Here is a 20,562-nt window from a genome sequence, read left to right as displayed (position 1 = left end):
AGGACAGGTGTTCTGGTGTCTGAGGTCTGTGGAACATCATAGCAAAACCCTAAAATAGGCCCTGGAACAGAAGTATGGCTCTGTCATTCATCACCAGTAATCCCATGGTGTTGTTTTGATATTTTAAAAGTGTTAGGTCATTTGTAGAGATGTGGATGGACCTAGAGACTGTCATACAGAGTGAAGTAATCCAGAAAGAGAAAAGCAAATATTGTATATTAACGCATGTATGTAGAATCTAGAAAAATGATAGAAATGAACTGGTTTGCAATGCAGAAATAGAGACACAGATGTAGAGAACAAATGTACAGACACCAAGGGCTGGGATGAATTGGGGGATTGGGATTGACATATATACACTAATATGTATAAAATAAATAACTAATAAGAACCTGCTGTATAGCACGGGGAACTCCACTTCGCTGTACAGTAGAATCTAACACAACACTGTGAAACAACTATACCCCAGTAAAAAAAACAAATAAATAAAATAAAAGTGTTCTCCCACCATCTCTGAAAAGACAGCTTGCAAAGTGATCCTCTATCTGGAAAAATGTAATGAAGAGTAATCCTTCAATTTATGATTCATGACTGGAGACCAGCTATAGGCGCGAAGCAGAATGTAGTTTGAATGATGATTAAATGCCTCATTACTCGGATTTTCTAACTGAGTTTTGTTCCCATCCTCCTCTTCCTTCCTTGGCAATAGCACTTAGCAGCAGGACCAACTCCTGCTGTGAGGAAGGAATACGGGTCATGAAAGGGAAAGTGCTCTGAACCACAGCCTCTCTCCCTTTCAGGAATAACCATCTACTTTTTCTTCCACCTGCAGACACAATGTGCCTCCTCAAAACCCCTAGCTCAGCATTCTTGGTCCCTCAACTCAGTTTCTCACCTCCCTGAATTTATGGCATAATTATCTTAAGATCATTAGCTAGTGCCACCACTGGCACTGTCCAGGTGCCAATAGCGGCCATCTTAGTTGATGTAACACCCTCCATAATGACCATCCTTGATATAATTTCGTCCGTGATGGCTGAACACCTATAATGTCCATTCTTACTGATTTAACGCCTCCCATGTTAATACCTTCTGTAACAGCAATCCTCGTGGACATACACCTTCCATAACGACTGTCCTTGTTGACATAGTACCTTCCATAATGGCCCTCCTCATTGACATGACACCTCCTGGCGGCTGTCCTGACCCCTCTGGATGAAGAAAGCATGTGTCTTTCTGGCCCCAAATATCTCCTAGAGTGTGCAGGCTTCCTTTGCTGACCTGTTTTACCATGGGGTTACGTGGTTTGCTGGAGGAATCACTGTACTGACTGGCCCATGGTCGTTTGAGAGAGCTTCATTCAAAGACTTACTCTCCAAGTCAGGCTATGTGGATGGATCACCCCCACCCCCACCCCTGTCTTTAAGGTTGCTGGAAACAATGGTAACTAGACTTATCATGGTGATTATTTCATGACGCATGTAAGTCAAATCATTACATTGTACACCTTAAACTTACAATGCTGTATGTCAATTATATCTCAATAAAACTGGAAGAAAAAAATTAAAATAAAAATATTAAAAGATTGCTGGAGATAACAACAACAAAAGGTACTAACCCCTACTCCCTAAAACAAGAGGTTTAAACAGAAGGATGTATTCCCAGTTGGCTGCAGCCCTGGCCCCTGGGATAGGGCTGGCCCACACTCCCCAGTCCTGTCCCCCTAAGTGATCAGGAGGTTGGGTCTCTGCAGTTAAGAAGCAGTTAGACCTAGGGCTTCCCTGGTGGCGCAGTGGTTAAGAATCTGCCTGCCAATGCAGGGGACATGGGTTCGAGCCCTGGTCCGGGAGGATCCCACGTGCCGCGGAGCAACTAAGCCTGTGTGCCACAACTACTGAAGCCCGTGTGCCACAACTACTGAAGCCTGTGCGCCTAGAGCTTGTGCTCTGCAACAGAAGAAGCCACTGCAATGAGAAGCCCTCCGCACCACAACAAAGAGCAGCCCCTGCTCGTGCAACTAGAGAAAGCCCACGCACAGCAACAGAAGACCCAACGCAGCCAAAAATAAATAAATTAATTAAATAAATCTATAAAAAAAAAAAGAAGAAGCAGCAGTTAGGCCTGATGAGTGTAGATTCTTATTTAACCATCTCCCTGCTAGCTTTTTATCAGAGGAACTTGAACAGCTAATCTCTGATGGCAAGGTGAGACCATTGGCAAAGGACTCGGAACACTAAAGAAATGGGAATTTCAGTAACTTCTGAACTTCTGGCAGACGGAGAAGGGGAAGGGCCCTCATTCTGTTCGTGTCCCTGAGCACACATACAGATGGATTTTTTAACTCTGCTCCTTTGGTTCTTCCCCATCTGTCCTTGTGATCCTCAGTGACTTTCAAGTTCGTCATGACTCACACTTCAAGGTCTGGCAAAATGAATCTTTTTAACATTTCATAAAATGTTAATGTGATTTACACTGGCCCTGTGGCAATTTAGCATATCATCCTGACTTATTTGCAGTGGTCATAAACTCAGTTATATTTGTTGTTTAATTCTGCAATTCCCACGTGCAAAGTCTCTTATTATGCAGATTTCTCTACTTCTGTGAGCCTCTTTGAAATCATCCCTCCACCCAGTACAATTCCATTCCACGTGGAGTGAAATGTTAAAGTCCGGGTCTTATCGCGGCAAGAAGCCTTAAAATGGCCACAGTCCCAGAGGGGTTTATACATAGATGTGTTCATTTGCTCCAGATTGTGGCCCAGACAGGGCTCATGACCTCGTTATGCATCTCTAACATACGTCTCCAGTATGGCATGTGTCTTTGATCATAAAAGGGAAAGATACAACAGAAGGTTTGGATGGCTCCCTGCAAACCCATCACCACTTTAAAAAGTAATTCAAAGCACAAGCCCTGCAGACAGTTGATCGCTAGTGTCCACTTTGGAGAATCATTCAGTTACTTTAGAAAATTAACTTGCATCATTGCATATAAATTTCTTTCCTAGGGAGTTTGGGAATTAAGAGTAGGGAGTGAATGGATGGACACAACGGTCCCTGTTTTGATAAACTATTCCAACAAGTCAGATTGACTAAGAATGCCCATGGTTCCTTTTATTTAAAATTGCTCTTTGAACTTCATTGTCCTCTATGATTGTTCTCAGAGCTATGGAAATAGTAAACTATTTTAAAGGGAACCATGGGTCTCTCACTGAGGGGGTGAGAACATGATGTCCTTTGAGTTCTGAAGTCCGTGGATGTGACTCCCCGAAGCTGGGCCCAGCCTGGTGCATCTCTGTATGCTGGCACCCGGCCTGGAGAGCAGCTCACCGTTACCTTGAGTCACGTGGCCCAAGTCAGCCTTCATTGCAATCGCAGCACCAAGTTGTCTTCGGGCCTTCCGCTTCCGTTGTGCGTGCCCTGGTCCTCCTCCTGCGCCTTCTTCCCTGCCCTGACCCCTGCCCCGCCAGTGCAGGCCTGGGTCCCAGTTCACCCTGATGCAAGGTTGCACTTGGTCACCCCCAGGCACTTTATTTATAACTGTAGTCGATGTTCAATCCTTTCTGGTGTGTTAACTGACTGTTGCAGTGTTTTTAGTGTATGGGCTTAAAACGTGGCCCTGTCCTTTAAAGAGCCTATGAAGCTCTCGTGTTGGAATGGCAGGCTAGTTCTTCACTTGGGAGGTGCACATGCTATTTGGGGCCGGGGCATGGGATGATCCCCTGTCCTGTCACCTCCTGTTCCTCCATACTTCCAGCAATAGCCTGAAGAATTCCCCCAGCTTGGCCTAGCCCCCACACTCAGCTTCTCTGTGGGGATGCTGTGTGGGTAGCCATCAGCCCACTTCCCTTTACTTCCGAGAAAGAGAATGAAAAAAGATTTGCCCTGCTACCGCAAGAGGCTGCTTTTCCCAAGCCAGCCAGGGGAGTAAGGTGGGTGGAGTGGGGAGGGGGACAGGGTTATGGGGGAGCATTGGTGTGCCTTCTCAATCAGGTCCTGCCTGATCTCCAAACCAATGAACGAGCAGCTTTACAGCTCAGATACCTGGAAGGACAGGTGGGAGTCTCTTTCCAGGAGGAGGTATTTCCTGCCAAGCCAACCAGAGGTCTGGGTTGGGATTCTTGCAGCCTAAGTAAAGGGGAAGAAAATTCAGGAGATGGGGATTTGGGGAATTCTCCTAAACATAGGTGTGATTTCGCCCATGAATCTCACTGACAGTGGCCTTGAGAAGTGAGCCCCTCGGGCAGGGGCTTCTGGGGGATGCTTTCCTTCCAAGACCTGGCACTAGCCCTTTATACCCAGTGCTTTGTTCCAGAATTATGGCTGCTTTCCTTCTGCCACCAACTTGGCCACTTGCCTCCCATGCCCACAGTCCCCAGGCAAGGCTCACAAAGCTACAGAGCCATCGACGGCCAAACACGCCAGGTTCCCTTTCTCAGGTCCTTGCCTAGAGATGCTGCCAAAAAAATCACACAAAAGAAGAACCAGGCCCCAAACATTTGGAATTCCGGGGAACTTTAAATCTTCAGTTTAAATTCAAACCACATTTTCAAATTATTTTTAAACGAAGCACCTATTTAAACAAAGTGCATTTTAAACAAATACCTTTCCCTTTTGATATCCTGGAGATTCCCTAGAGAGCCAGCAGCTGGGAAATGTTTTATTCCTTTTCGAGTGACTGTTGATTATAATAGGCCAGTCTCATCACAAGGCTCCTGGCCATGTGTGGACTTCCCTGGGCAGGGCTGGCTCTGCTGACGAGCCATTTTTCATGTGCTGGTCTCCAGTGTCAGACTGCTCGGGCACAAATCTGGCCCTGCCTCTTACTAATCATACATGCCTGGGCAAGTTACTTGACCTCTCTGAGCCTCGGTTTCGTCATCTTTAAAATGTGGATTAACATTAGAACCTGCTCTGTGGGGTGGCTGTGGGCATTTATAAATTCTTATCAAGTGCAAGCACGGACCCTGCACATACTAAGTACTCAGTGTTATTATTAAGACTGGCCTGGTATCTAGACTCCAAAGGCTTCTCATCCAAGAAAGGCAGATTGGTTTCTGAAACAGCAACTTGCCTTGTGGTTCTTTTTGATGTGAATGTGGGAAATTAACTATTTCCAGGCAGGCAGAAGGCTGGTCTTCCTGCCATTGGTGAGACTTTCCCCTCGGTTTACCGGTCTGTAAACAGACCTGATCAAAGAGATTTAGCGTGTCTACACCATTTATTCCTCCACAGCCTGCCGGCCTTGCTGCCCCAGGTCCACTGGATTAATAACACTATGACTTTGGTAGTGTGAGAGTCCGGCACCCCCTCATCACAGCAGGCCCCATTCAGATGGGTTATGTTGGTGCTGATGCTCAGGCCCTCCGTGTCAGCCAACAACTCCAAGTACTTAATAACAATGGCAGCACTTCCTCCCCTTCTGCTGGTTGATTCCACCAGCTTTGGCAACTTACGGGAGGGCAGCTCAGTGTGGTACCCTGGGGGGTGGGGAGGGCAAGTGTGCTGAGGTCAAACCAGAATCTCCCAGCTGCCTCCTGAGCTCAGCAAACAGGGACTTGAGGTCACTTCTCTGAGCCTCAAAGGCATGCTGGAGTCACATGAGTAAGCACATGTAGAAGGACCTTAATAGTCGGTGGGCAGGGCCAGGCCAGGTCAGGGGAGGTGTGGAAAATTTAAGGAAGCTCTCACACTTGCATAATCCTGAGTGTGATGAAGTTTGCCCCTAGGCACCTTACCTGCCTCGCCCTGAGTCCAGCCCAGCCAGCCAGGACTTTAGATTGAGAGCTTTAGATTGAGAGCCTAGTTGCTGCTACAGTTGTTTCCCTACTTAACACCCTTCAACAGCGCCCCAGCAGTACTGCCCCAGTAGCAGTAGTTGTAATGTGCTCTCTATCATTACTAATATCAACAATAACAGCTAACATCGATTGACTACCTGGCAGCGTTCTAAGCACTTCATAGGTACTAACTCACTTAGTCCTTACGAGAATTCCATTATTACCCCCGTTTGCAGGTAAGGAAAGCAAGGCACAGAGAAGCTAAGGAATATGCCCAACAGGACACAGCTGATAAGTGGTACCAAGCCAGGAATTGATCCCAGGCAGTCAGATTCTAGACTATAAGCTCTTCACCACTACACAAAGCTGCTAAGATATGCTGGTCCCACTGGGTGAAGCCCAAACTCCATGGCAGCAACAAAGCCTCTTCCTGGCCTGGCCCCTTCCCCTGTCTCCAGCCTCCTCTACCCACATTTCCTTGCCCTCTGGCCAAACCAAACTCCCTGGAGTGGCTATAAGGAAGCTGTCGTCTTCACACCTGTGACTTTGCCGCTGCCGTTCTCTCTACCTATCCTTCCGACACCTGTTTCTCTATAGGCAAACTCCTTATTCATTCTTCTAGACCCATCTTAAGTTTCCTCCGTGAAATCTTCCTTGACCACCCCCAGACAGTTAATGGCTAACCTCAGCATCTTCAGAGTACCTTGACCTTTCTTGGTGCCCTCAAATTGCTGACTAACTGATGGGGTCTGATGGGGTCTGATGGAGTAGACAGACAGGCAAACGTACATTCAACTTCTGTGAATTCAGCAATTGCCTCCTGCAGGGAGTAGGCGGGAGAAATCATGCAAATGGTGTGAGTGTCCCCACGGGGTGGATGCAGGGTGGAAGGGTGAATCGCCGGCCCTTCTGCTGGTGTGCCTTCCTCCAGCTCTCATGATATGTGCATCCACAATTTAACAAATTGGATTTTGCAAACCTGGTCCCTAAAATCAAATCAGTGCTTTATCTGGTGCTCAGTCTGAGAAGCAGGGATCTGCTCCGTGGGGGAGCAGACACCAGCCACAGCCCCATGGACTCCTTGAGAGAGCGATGTGGGTCTGCAGTGTGACGTCTTCCTGAGAGAGGACAGGGCTATTTCCCTGAAAGTGATTATCTCCTTATGGGCTTGCTTTGGAATCTGACTCCCGTGCAGACTGTGACTGATCGGCCATGCTGATTCACAATCGTACTGCTTTGTTCCTGAGTCTGAGTCCTCGACATCCTGGGAATTCGTCCCATGGGTCTTCATATGTATTTCCTGGTGCCCAGGCTGTGTCCAGTCCCTGGCTGGGAGCTATTCTGCTCATCTTCGTTGGGCAGAGAGAGTGGATGAGGGCAGAGTGTCCCAGGAAACCACACCCAGCTTTGAGGCAGCAGGTTCTGACCCATCTAAGAAACTGTAAATTACATTTGTCAGTCTTTTAACCTGTATTGGACACATCTGGGAACAGATAACTTCCTGGTGAATCCCCTTCCTTGCATTTACTTCCCTTACAAAGACATAGGAGGGCGGGGAAAAGGAATAACAGGGCATTTGTACAATATCCTGTGATATGCGAATAATGAATGGTGATTAAAACAATTGGAAATTCCCGCCCGAGAAGCCGCTGGTGAGGCAGAAACACCAGCAGAAACTAACCGAGGCATCCTAATAAAGAGAGGTCGGAAGGCAGGAGAGCTGAAGATGAGAGCTGTGACTCATGTGCCCACGTGTGGTGCCTGCAAGCTCTCCAGCCCGACAGCCCATGCGCTGCTAATGTGAGGGTCACCTTGGATTTCTTTCAGCCTGTGAGATCTCAAAATCACGCCAGAATCTGGAGCTTTGGGTTTCTGGGAACTTGGGTAATAGGTCTTCCAAAACACCAGACCAATGAAATACCAAGCTCCTAGGGAAGCAAAAGAAAGAGATACTGAGAAGAAAACGCCCATCCATTTTCTTTAAATTACAGTACATTTATCAAGCACTCAGATGTGCCAGCCCGACTGGGAGATAGGGGTGGGGTGGCAGGAGGCTGAGATTTATTCTACGGGTTTGGAATTTTCAGTTTCAAGGGATGATTAATGGTGGTGAGTGGGGAAGAGGGGAAAAATGTGCAACCAAGATGTCGTTCTCAAACTCTAAGCATTTGTGATAAATAAGTTATAAGTGATTTTACTCAAGCAGTGGGGGGTCTCTCTGCTACTTTTATTACAGTAGAATAAGTGCCTCTAGTGGGGGCTCGGTAAGGAGGGTCCAGATTTCAAGTGTATACGTGGTTGAATCATTATCTTCTCATTCTGGCTCTCCCCCTCCAGCTGGTATATTTATCATTGAGGATGAGGAGGGATAGTTGAAAATGAAAGTCCAATGTGTGATGTAGCCTTGGCTGTGACCCTAGGAAACAGCATGTAATATAAATGGTCTCCTGCTGCAAAGATGGATAAGCCCTTTAGTGTTCCCTGGGCTCTGAGCCAGGTGGGCATTCTCTGGTATGAGGCACCGAAGGAGAGATATGAACTGTGGCCTGATCGTAGAACATACTGGGTTGGTCATCTCAAAGTCAGAGCAAAGAAACATAGTAAAATGTTAAAAGTCCACCCCCACGTGAGTCATTTAACCCTTACAAGGCTTCATCTGCTTTGTTTCTAAAAGGAGTTTGGATGAAAATCTGGGTTATTTAGACCCCAAATAAAAAATATAAACAACAGAAGTAGCATTAACAATTCATGAAGGAAGAATTGGCATATTCAATCATTAGAGTTGGGACGATTGGTTTGGTTTTCCATCTGGAAAAAAATAAACAAAAGGAATCCCTGCCTACCACCATAAAGGGGAAAAAAAAAGTGGTTCCGATACAGATTCCCAGGTCCCATGTTGGGCCTACTGTAACTTAGAACTTCATCATTTTTAAAGCCCTCCACAGACCACTTAGAAACCCCTAGTCTGGACTACTAACTCCCAGGGGGCAGGAACTCCAGGGCTTTTTTTGACATTAAATCTTTTGCACCCTGGATGATGCCTGGAACATAATTTGAACCTGGAAAATGTTTGAATGAATAGAAGATTTCAGATTCTAAAAGAAAAAAAATGAATTTCTAAAAAAGATTGTACATTTTTCTTTGGCTGTCATTGATAATGGAATAGATTGTCATATATGCAGAATTATTTGGGATACTGACCTGGCTGAAAACAGGAGAGAAGAACTGAACGGAGAAATTTTAGTAAGATCAACTTTTTCTTCTCAAAATCTAATTTACAGCTATTTGAAATTATTACACATACCTTGGGAGAAACTAGGCCCACCTCAAAATATTATTAAACCATATTTTAACTGTGGTCATGATTATTCCTTTTTTCATTTATTAAGTGCCACGTTGTGTAGAAATACAATCTTTCCAGCACAAGTTTTTTTCCCTTCTTTTTTATTTATTAAGGTGTAACTTAAACATAATAAACTTCACCAATTTTAAGTGCACAGTTTTGCTGAATTGTGGCATTTGTGTACAACCTATAATCACCACCATGGTCAAGATACAGAATGGTTTTCTCATCCTACAAAGTCTCCTCTGCCCCTTTGTATTCCATCCCCTCCTCCCACCTCCATCCTTAGGGAACCGCTGATCTGTTTAGGGTCTAACGCTCAATTAAAATAACAGTAATATATACACTACCAAACGTAAAATAGATGGCTAGTGGGAAGCAGCCGCATAGCACAGGGAGATCAGCTCGTTGGTTTGTGACCACCTAGAGGGGTGGGATAAGGAGGGTGGGAGGGAGGGAGACGCAAGAGGGAAGAGATATGGGAACATATGTATATGTATAACTGATTCATTTTGTTATAAAGCAGAAACTAACATACCATTGTAAAGCAATTATACTCCAAAAAAGATGTTAAAAGAAAAATAACAGTAATCCGGACTTCCCTGGTGGTCCAGTGGTTAGGACCCTGCGCTTCCACTGCAGGGGGCCCGGGTTCAATCCCTGGTCAGGGAACGAAGATCCTGCAAGCCATGAGGTGCAGCCAAAAATAAAGTAACAGTAATCATAATTGTAGAATCAGGAACTTTAAAATATTTTTGCCAAAGAGGAGAAATGACAAAGAAATTGGTAACCTAGCCAGCCAGGCTGCAACCCCGAGATGGATTACAGCTTCATTTGACAGTGAATTAGCCCCCCTGGAGACCCAGGGTTGGAGGCCACGGGAGAGCGTGCCGAGCCTTCAGAGACCCAGTACCCCAATAATTTTTTACAGATAACATGGTAAGACCTTTTTTATGATTACAGAAAGAGAACGCAAGGGTTGACATACTCAGCTCAGATATACATCTGACAACTGGGTTTCTGAACATGCATCTGGACTCATTTTTAATCTGGTATCTTAAAAGAACCCCTGGGCCTTCCGATCTTTCTCAGAAGATTCTTAGTGACCATGCTGCTTGAAGATGAAGCATTCAAGTAAAGAAACTTCTGCCTCAGAGGATGTTTTCCTTCTCTGAGGCTATTAATTAAAAAGTTCAGAGTCCCTGGTTCCCACCAAGGTTTATAGCCCAAACTGAAACACAGGAATGGTAGTAAGTCTATGAGAAACTAAATGCGGCAAAGACAAGAATGTGGAGATTTTGTATGGTGCTGTTGGGAGGGTCATCAGTTCTGCTTCCATGTGGGCACCAGGCACTGTTGGGGTCCTGAGACTACCACTGAAAAAGACAGGCAAATTCCTGCTGCCTTCCTGTAGGCAGCAACTCGCATTCTGATACTGGGAGGTGGGAACAAATAACACGGGTCCTCTCAGAGAAGAGAGCAGGGATGAAGGGAAAGCAGGTACAGGATGGCTGGGGTAGGGGTTGGGTGAGCATTTTGGGTAGCTGGTCGGGGAAGACTGCTCTGAGGAGGTGATCTTTGAGCTGAGACCCAAATAACAAAAAGGAGCCAGCTATTGCTAGAGAAAGAGCATTTTAGAAATCAGGACCAGTACATGCAAAGGCCCTGAGGTTGGTATGTTCAAGAAAGAAGGCAAAGATGGCCCGAGCACAGTGACCAAGGTGGAGAGGGGTACAAGCTGAGGTTAGAGAGATAAGAAGTCTTGCTCCAAAAATGCAAACCTGAGCCCTCTTGAAAACAAAGTCACGAAGCCAGCTGTGCTGGTGCCCCTGTGCTCTGAGAGATGTGTCACTGCTGGGCCGTAGTTGAGAATGCTTACATTTGCAAAATCGCTTCTTATTTCCTCGGATACTGATGATAGATGAGCTGGCAGGGAAGGTAGAGCTTTTCTAGCCCAATCCCCTCATTTTACAAATGAGGGAACAGAGGCCCAAAGAGGGTAAAGTTCTTCCCTCATGACCCGGAGGAAATTTTTGCATTTCATTATCACAGGTTGAGAGATCAATTTCCACCCTATATAAAGAGCTGCTGGCTGGCCGCTCTGGTGCAGAGTGAATGGTGGGGGAGAAGGGTACAAGAGGAGGTTGACAAAAATCCAAACATTTGATCGCACACAGCAGCTAGGCTGTGGGAACACAGGCACGCCCATGCCCTGAGTGGGAGGAGAAGTGAGTACAGCTCTCGAGCAGGCTAGTAGTTCTGGTAAAATGAAAGCACGAGGTTGGGCAAAAACTGGAAAGAACTCAAATGTCACTGAACAGGTGCCTGGATAAATAAATTGCAGTCTTTCCAGACAATGGAATACTACTCAGCAATAAAAGGGAGCAAACTGCTGATCCATGCAGTTGACTCTCAAACACGCTGAGCAGAAGCAGCCAGGTACGAGAGGGCGTAAGTAAGCACACCGTTTTGCAGGAAGGTCTAAGTCAGGCAAAGCTAATTTATAGTTTTCTGGGGCCAGGAGTGGAGCTCGACTGCAAAGGGTGCTGAGGGAACTTTTGGGGGTAATGGATATCTTTATATCTTGATTGTGGTGGTGTACATGTGCACACACATTTGTCAAAACTCTTAAGTAGGACCTTTTATAATGTGTGTAAATTATATCAAACTTGATTCTAAAAAATTTTTAAAGGAAGGGAAAAAGTAAAGCTTTTGGTTAAATTGCTATTTACGGGCTAAACAATTACCAAGCACCTCCATGTACAAGGCGCCATAACAGGTGCTGACCAGCTGTTGGTGCAGAACACGGTGGGACAGAGGCACCGACGCCAGCCCCTCTCTGTGAGCCCCATGATTCCCTCCGCCAGACAACTGGCCTCCCATCCTCTGCTCCCAGCCCATCAGCCACCCAGAGACCACAATCAGAACCCAAGTCAGGGAAGGGACAGTGGCTACTTAGAGGAAAAGTAGCTCTTCCTTTTGGTCTGAGAGGACCTAAAAATCCATAAAGCAAAAGGGATGGGAAGGAGATTGGGCTTGTTTGTGAATCAGGGCCCCATCCCAACTGGTGTGCACCCACCCCTCTGTTTAGTAACCAACCTCCATCTCTCTTGCTTGATAATGTTTGTTCAAATAATTTTGCTGAGCCCCAGTCTGAGGTATTAGCATTGTTTGGCTTTAACTTTCCACGTTCATTGACACAATATGTTTGTATCTAATTTCTGCAAGTTTTCCCGGCCTCCACTACTGCATGTATGTGTGAACAGGGCATATGAAGTGGCCTGGGCAGGGGACGGCAGCTCTTTACAGATAAGCATGTCTCTCTACAGAAAGATGGTTTCTGTGTGTGGACTTTCACTTACAGTCATATTGTGAAGAGATGTGGCAGTTTCTTTCTATTTAATATTGCACAGATGGGTATCTGAAAACATACTGCTCCAGACACCTAGGATGTGGTGTAGTGTTTTTAATTTTTAGAAAAAGTAATCAGCCAAATAAGAGATGCGTGTCAATGCCCAGCCCTCAGTGGCTGGGTTCTTGCCCACAGGTGAGGATAATACTTTCATTTTGCATCATCCCACTTCTCAGACCTGGGGGAAGGAACAAAGGGGTCAAGGAGGTCATCCTCCTGGACCAACTGAGGGGACGGCAGCAGGTTGGCAACCCTAAATCATCCTGTTTACTCCATTTTTCTTCCTTCCTTCAGAAACTTATGAGATTGCTCTGCCACATGGAAGCAACATTACAGTCCTCATAAAGCCTGGGGCCCCAACTCTGCCAGCGAACCTATGTCAGATCATTTCTAAAAGACAGGTAACCGCATTGTCCATCAAAGCCGGAGAGACAGCAGTCTTTTCCTTTAGCTGCCGGGATCCAGAGAATCACTTTGTTGTCGAGATCCAGAAGAATATTGGTAAGTATGCACTCATGGACTGTTTGGCCTCCCTGCCTCTCTTTTACACGCTAAGCCAGCCTCTACTGCTAGGGAGGTGAGATCTGTTCTGAAACTCCGCACTCTCTTTAGCTTTTATGTGGCCATTCACAGTTCTAAGTGCTTTACATGGTTTCAGTTTTTTAATCCTCAGAGCAGCCCTAGGAGAAGTTCTCAAAGAAAGTAACTTGCCTAAGATGGCACAGCTGGTGTGTAGCAGCAAGATGGGAGCCCAAGTATTCTGGATCCAGAGTCTTTGCCTGTAACCACTATGCCACACTGTTTTGTAACAGAGCTACGGATTCTCAGGTGATGCTCTGTCTGATGTGCTAAAAACATCTGGCTGAGCAGGAGCAAAAATCAAGGGAGTTGGAGGACAGAAGAATTGGAAGGTTGAGAAGATAAGAGTGGGGAAATGGGTCCACAAGGCACAATGGGAAAAAACAACAGCTTTGCAGGCTGAGGGAGCTGGGTTTGACTTCAAGTGCCAGGGCTACTGATCATGTGGCCTGATTGCATGGCTTCATATGAGTTACTTAACTGCTCTGTGATTTAGTTTTCTGGTCTGTAATATAAGAATCATTGTACCAACCAATAGGGGTGTTTTGAGGAAGAAATAAAATTATGGATTGAGAGTGCATGACACACCAGAATTCAACAAACTACAGATATCTGGTATTATTAATCATAATTTGAGATAGAAGATTGACATAAGACACAATAATCAGGCAGAAAGAATTAAAGGTATACTTTCCCAATCATTTTAAGGTGGCATGCCAACTAGGAACTAACAGATATATCAATAACAGTGAGAACACTATTTTGATCTAATCAAAGCCATGCTCAGAAAACTTCTTCACCTTTAACTGAAAATAAATGAATTGGCAATAGATCATGGGAGAAGAAAAAGGATAAAATAAACCTTAAGAAGAAGGAATTCATAAAAATAAAAGGAGAAATTAAAGTACTTAAAACCAGTTTTAGGGCTTCCCTGGTGGCGCAGTGGTTGAGAGTCCACCTGCCGATGCAGGGGACACAGGTTCGTGCCCTGGTCTGGGAAGATCCACATGCCGCGGAGCGGCTGGGCCCGTGAGCCATGGCCGCTAGTTAGAGTTTTATAGACTCCTATAAAACTCCAAGTAGCAGATAATTTCTATGATATTTAAACCATTCTAGAGGTAGGTTGACAAACCTTTTCTGTAAAAGACCAGAGAGTAAATATCTTAGGCATTATGTGCCAGATGGTCTCTGTCACAACTCCTCAGCTCTGCCATTACAGCACAAAATCAACCATAGACAATAGGTAAACAAATGGGCAATAAATATCCCACATTTATTTACAAGAACAGGTGTTTGGCTTGATTTGGCCATTTGCCAAACCCTAGTCTAGAGCACTGAAAGGGGTAAAGGTTCACATTTTATAAGGCTCTTACCACCCTGATGTCAAAATCTTCCACCACATAAAAAAGAAAACCATAGACCAATCTCTTATGAATATACATACATGCCAAAAAAATCCTAAGTAAAATATAAATACATCAAACCCAAAAAATTGCATTAAAAGACTAACACAACAAGAGCAGGAGAGCTTATTGGAAGATGGAAGTTTAACGTACTGCTTTGTGTGATTAGGTGAAAGGGAAGAAACTGCATTTGATCATCTTAATAGATGGTCTTAAATGTTTTTAATAAAACGCTCTTAGTAAACCAGAAATAGAGGGATGTTTTCTTAATCCAATAAATTGTATCTATCAAAAACTGATAACAGGGACTTCCCTGGTGGCACAGTGGTTAAGAATCCGCCTGCCAATGCAGGGACACGGGATCGAGCCCTGGTCTGGGAAGATCCCATATGCCACAGAGCAACTAAGCCGTGTGCCACAACTACTGAGCCTGCGCTCTAGAGCCCGTGAGCCACAACTACTGAGCCCACGTGCCACAACTACTGAAGCCCGTGCACCTAGAGCCCATGCTCCGCAACAAGAGAAGCCACTGCAATGAGAAGCCTGCATACCGTGACGAAGAGTAGCCTCTGCTTGCCACAACCAGAGAAAGCCCGCACACAACGAAGACCCAGTGCAGCCAAAAATAAATAAATAAAATAAAATTTTAAAAAAGACTTCATGCTTCCACTGCAGGGGGGCATGGGTTCGATCCGTGGTGGGGAAAGTTCTGCATGCCTTGCGGTGCGGCCAGGAAAAAAAAAAACTGATAGCAAATATATTTAACAGCCAAACATAGAAGCGTTACCAATAAATCAAGGAACAACATAAGGATTCTCACCATGCATGCTTTTGGTCACCATTATTCAAAAGTTCTAGTTAAGTATTTAATCTTAATAAATACATAGAATATATATGAAGCAAAATGTACAATCTTACTGAAAGACCAAAGAGAAGATGTAAATAAATGGAAAGATATACCATGTTACTTGATGAAAATCTCAGTATTTTTTAAGTGTCATTTCTCCCCCAAATTAATTTATGAGTTTAAGTCAATTACAATTAAAATCTCAATGAAGCTTTTACAGAGTTGAGAAGACTATTGATATACTTAAGAATTCAAAGGAATACTGTGTTGCTATTAAAAGAATGAAGTAAATCTATGTATTTGACATGGAAAGATGCCCCAGGTCATTTTGTTCCATTGAAAACAATGCAGCTTTTAGTAGAATAGTTTGTATAGTTTAATCCCACTTAATTGAATACACATAATCATATGGAGCCCAAAGTCTGGGGGGTTAAACACCAAAATGCTAGCCTTATATTATTTCTATAGTGAGTAGGGGAGGCAGACAGGTGACATTCATTGTCTTTTTTCTGTTCTTCTGTAGTGTCATTTTTTTACAAGCATGCATTACTTTTACAACCAATTAAGCCAAGAAAGTGACTGCCATCTTGAAAAAGGAGAAGGGTAATGGGACTTCCCTGGTGGTCCAGTGGTTAAGACTCAACCCTCCCAATGCAGGGTGCCCGGATTTGATCCCTGGTCAGGGAACTAGATCCCACATGCCACAACTAAGAGTTTGCATGCCGCAACTAAAAGATCCCGCATGCCGCAACAAAGATCCCATGTGCCGCAACTAAGACCCGGCGCAGCCAAATAAATAAATAAACATTATTTTTTAAAAAAAGGAAAAGGGTACCACAATCTTATCTCACAAGACACATCTCACAAGACCAGTCTCACACACAGACCACACACAGTTTACCATATAATAAAAACCCATGCTCACAATTTTTGAAAATGTTTTGAAAATAAAAATTTTAGATTATAAATCTAGACACTGGAATCAAGTTCAGTGTTCTGCTTGCCTCTTGTTTTTAAAAACCTTTCCTCAATAAACATTCTGAAAGTTTCAAAGTTTAGCTCCTCTGCAGTCATCCCTTCTTTTTTTTAATTATTATTTTTTAAAATTTTATTTTATATTAGAGTATAACTGATTTACAATGTCATCCCTTCTTGAATGGCCTCGTTAAAGCTAATGAAAGTAGAAGTCTGTGCTGGGGAAAATGAGGTGTGAATCGCTTCAGAAATTACACTTCTCCGTCCTCTGGGTAGGAATCATTTTAGTTATTTAACATTTTTGCACTGGACGGGGAGCAGAAAACTTGGAGGCATGCCCATCATTTTGACTACTCTTACTTGTGTATCCATTCTGAAAACAAAGCTCTTAGCAACAAATTAAAACGTGCTTGCACAACCTGACACTGCCAGGGTCTCATGGCTGGTGGCAGAGCCATGGCTGAGAGACAGGCCTTTTTGACTCCCGGTACTTGGTACGGAATTAAATCAGAGTCGCTTGGGTGGCCCAGGCATGTGTATTTTTTAAACGTCCTCCAAGTGAGTCTAGTGTGGAAACAGAGCTGTGAACCACTGCCTTAGTAGGGGTAAGTGATCCCACAAGAACACAGAACCCAGTAGGGCACATGGGAAGTGTAGTTGAAAACTTATGAAAGAGATGGCTTGATAGAAACAATGAAGTTTCCACGAGCTCCAAAAAATAGGTACTATCCTTACCTACACACAAAATATAATTTTAGCTGCATTTGTCACCTTGTTATCTAACCTTGTTTTATTGGTTAAGCAACGCAGTGCATTGGCAAGAACGGAAGTCGACCAAACACAGCCTGGGCTTTTGTCCTAGGAGCGTGTGCACTGCGAGCGCCACACGACTCACCCAGACTCCAGGGCTGCTTTGCAAAAATTAGGGTTTTGACATGATGACCTCAGAGGTCCTAGACAGCTCTGAAATTCTCCCATAATTCTATTTCGAGTTGGCAGTAGTTTCAAATACTCCACTGGAGCAGCAATAAAGCCTTGCAGATTATTATTACAGTGGCCAAAGTCCATTGCACCTTTCAGATTCCCTGCTGGAGACAACAAAAGCCTCACTATTAGGCTGCCTGCTTTCTCTTAGTGCCTCCCTGATAGCAATGTTTCTCCCTTTGTTTTTTTTTTGTTTGTTTGTTTGTTTTTTTGGCGGTACGCGGGCCTCTCACTGTTGCGGCTTCTCCCGTCGCAGAGCACAGGCTCCGGACGCGCAGGCTCAGCGGCCATGGCTCACGGGCCCAGCCGCTCCGCGGCATGTGGGATCTTCCCGGACCGGGGCACGAACCTGTGTCCCCTGCATCAGCAGGCGGACTCTCAACCACTGCGCCACCAGGGAAGCCCTCTCCCTTTGTTTTAAAAAGGCTTAGGAAACAAAGTACGTCAAAGGATGTCATTAAGTGTTAGCCTTTGGGAAAAAAAAAATTCAACTGCAGTGGTAATGAAACACCAGCATTAAAGCCAGGAGGCAAGAAGATGACCTTGCCTCCAGGTTCCAGCCATTAAGGGGCTGTACATTCAGAGCGTACTCAGTCTGTTGATGAGTGTGTTGATGGAAAAACCAGTTTTAAAAGGTAGAGCTTGGCGCAGCACCCTAAAAATTGAGAAATCATGACTCTTTTGGTATAGAGGAAGTAGGATATGTATGCCAAAGCACAGGCTCCACTGCAAAGGGCCTCCCTCTGGCTTTCAGTAGGGCCTGGGCAGAGATCCACCAACTGGACTAGCTTAATCTGGAAAACAGTGCGGGTCCCCCCTCCCCGACCCGCGCTATCCCAAAAGTACAGTGTTCCTATGACATTTTTCACAAGCCAAAATGGCGTTAAGTCAAAGAAGCAATTACTTGTAGGACACATCTTGCTAACGGATGTGTAAAGTAATTTGAAATAAAGCACAAATGCTCACGGACAGAGTTCAGAGCTGTAGCAGCGTGATGCTGAGATGCTGTGTCGTTCCCGGGGAAGGAGCTTGGCGGTGCCACTCTAGGGGTACCCACTGCCTCTGTAATGGCTCCCTGCAAAACAAACACTGAATGCTCTTTGCGCTTTCCACCTTTTTTCATAAATGCAAAAATTCTCTTTGGATTTATTTTGGTTAGCGGAAACAAGTACCAATGCAAGTCTTTCGTAAAAGCAAAGTGGAATAAAGCGAGCGTTCAAAAAGCAGGGGAGGGCTTCCCTGGTGGCGCAGTGGTTGAGAGTCCGCCTGCTGATGCAGGGGACGCGGGTTCGTGCCCCAGTCCGGGAGGATCCCACATGACGCGGAGCGGCTGGGCCGCTGAGCCTGCGCGTCCGGAGCCTGTGCTCCGTAACGCGAGAGGCCACAACAGTGAGAGGCCCGCGTACCGCAAAAAAAAAAAAAGCAGGGGAAACTTGTAGTTAGGAGGTGACTTGGGTCTGGTTCCCTAGAAGCAGAGCCTGACATGGGAATTCTTGTCTTTAAGTCATGAATCAAGAGAGTGCCCTGAGAAACCTGTGAAGAAGTGAGGAAAGCAGGGTGGAATGAGGACAGCAAGCAAAGATGTGGTTTTAGCTGCAGGCTGATCTGGAGCTTGAGTGACAATTGCCAGGCTGTGTCATGTGAATCAGGGATGTCAGGCTTTTCACTCCTGGGTTGGCAGTGATTGGCTGTGGGTTGACACCCCCTGCTGGGATGGGAATCAGGGGCAGGGAAACCTCTCAGGCTTTTCTGCCCCAAGGCAGCTCCCTCCAGCCAAGGCACTTCCCCAGAGAGGGATGCATCCGTGAGCCGTTGGCAGCCAACTTTCATGTAGCCCGGAGATGGGTGGGCGCCCCAGAAAACCCCCCCTCCAAAGAGTTCACTATAGGGGCTGAGGAGGGGCAGTGAGTGGCCCAGTAGCGTTTGTGACCAGATTGTTTTGTGACTGTGTTTCAGACTGCATGTCAGGTCCATGTCCTTTTGGAGAGGTTCATCTTCAGCCCTCAATGTCAGTGTTGCCCACCCTCAACAGAACCTTCATCTGGGATGTCAAAGCTAACAAGAACATTGGTCTAGAACTGCAGTTCTCCCTCCCTCGCCTGAGGCAGATTGGGCGGGGGGAGAGCTGCCCGGACGGAGTCACTCACAGCATCAGCAGCCGCATTGACACCAAGATGGTCAGGATCGGAACCTTCTGCAGCAACGGCACTGTGTCCCGGATCAAAATGCAAGAGGGAGTGAAAATGGCCTTGGCCCTCCCGTGGTTCCACAAGAGAAAAGTCTCCGGCTTCAGCATCACAAACCGGTCGTCTATAAAACGTGAGCTCGCCATGCCCTCCCCTCTGTTTGCTGAGGTTGAAACCTACAAAATCACGCTTGCTCTCCATCAGAAATGGTCAGATGTTGGCAATTGTGATTCCATCTGAATACCTTAAAGGAAGTCCCACTCTTCTGTAAGCATGTGGGCCAGTCCTGGTGTGAACCCACCCTCCTCTGTTAAACAAACCAGGTGGTGACTCTTTCTTTTGTCCTTTGTATGTGAGGCTTATTTTCAAGAAATGAAATGGGACTGGCTCTACAGACCTTAATGACTCTGTTTCTCATGTCTTTTTCCCGTCTTCTGTCTCTTTCACAGTTTCTAGAATTGTATCGGTATGCCAGATACAATTGTATCTGTATGCCAGAGCTGGCCCACAGCAGCTCATGAGTGCCAATTGTTGAGTGTCCTGGAATTTTGTGAGCTGGTATTAAACAGAGCCGTTACTAAAAATAAAATTATATAAACTTACAATTAAATAAATTAGTTTAGGAACAAAGGTAATAAGTACTCAAAACTCATTACTTCCTAGTTAATACACTGCATTTTACTATTTATGCTTTGAAGTTAGGTATGCCCATTGGATCTGTATGGTGAAAATCCTATGTGATGGTGAGAGGGCTGTCCATCTCCTTCCAACTCCACGTTCATCCATGTCCTGTTGGTAGCCTGAAATCAGCTATAGTGGGAGTCTTTACACCAAGGAAGTGGGCAGACACTACAAATTAAGGCTTTATTTTTTTCCCCCTGCTGGGTTGATTATTAAACATATACTCACACACCACTGATGTATCCTCATTCTCACTGTCTACCTTGAATTGAGTATAAACATGCCATATCCAGACCCAGTGCTCAGGACCTAAGACCCACTTTCACCTCTTCTCTAACCCCTGTCCCCACACCCATGGATGACCAGGGCAGGGTCT

At 45.3% G+C, this 20,562-nt stretch overlaps 1 protein-coding gene and 1 non-coding gene across 2 annotated transcripts in view; both read left to right on the top strand.

Moving 5' to 3' along the window:
- Positions 1 to 20,562, top strand: part of CDCP1 (CUB domain containing protein 1) — a 56,589-nt gene that overhangs the window by 11,939 nt on the left and 24,088 nt on the right. Inside the window, exons 2-3 of the mRNA XM_060022327.1 lie at positions 12,826 to 13,032; positions 19,276 to 19,638. Coding sequence (XP_059878310.1) covers positions 12,826 to 13,032; positions 19,276 to 19,638 — 570 coding nt within the window. The remainder of the gene's footprint in view (positions 1 to 12,825; positions 13,033 to 19,275; positions 19,639 to 20,562) is intronic.
- On the top strand, positions 9,719 to 9,791 carry TRNAG-UCC (transfer RNA glycine (anticodon UCC)). Its single transcript has one exon. It is a non-coding gene; the product is annotated as a tRNA-Gly (tRNA).

The sequence above is a fragment of the Delphinus delphis genome, chromosome 10 (genome assembly GCF_949987515.2).
Source record: "Delphinus delphis chromosome 10, mDelDel1.2, whole genome shotgun sequence".
Lineage (NCBI taxonomy): Eukaryota > Metazoa > Chordata > Mammalia > Artiodactyla > Delphinidae > Delphinus > Delphinus delphis.
The sequence above is the reverse complement of the archived record's forward strand: the minus strand, read 5'-3'. Positions and strand labels throughout refer to the sequence as shown.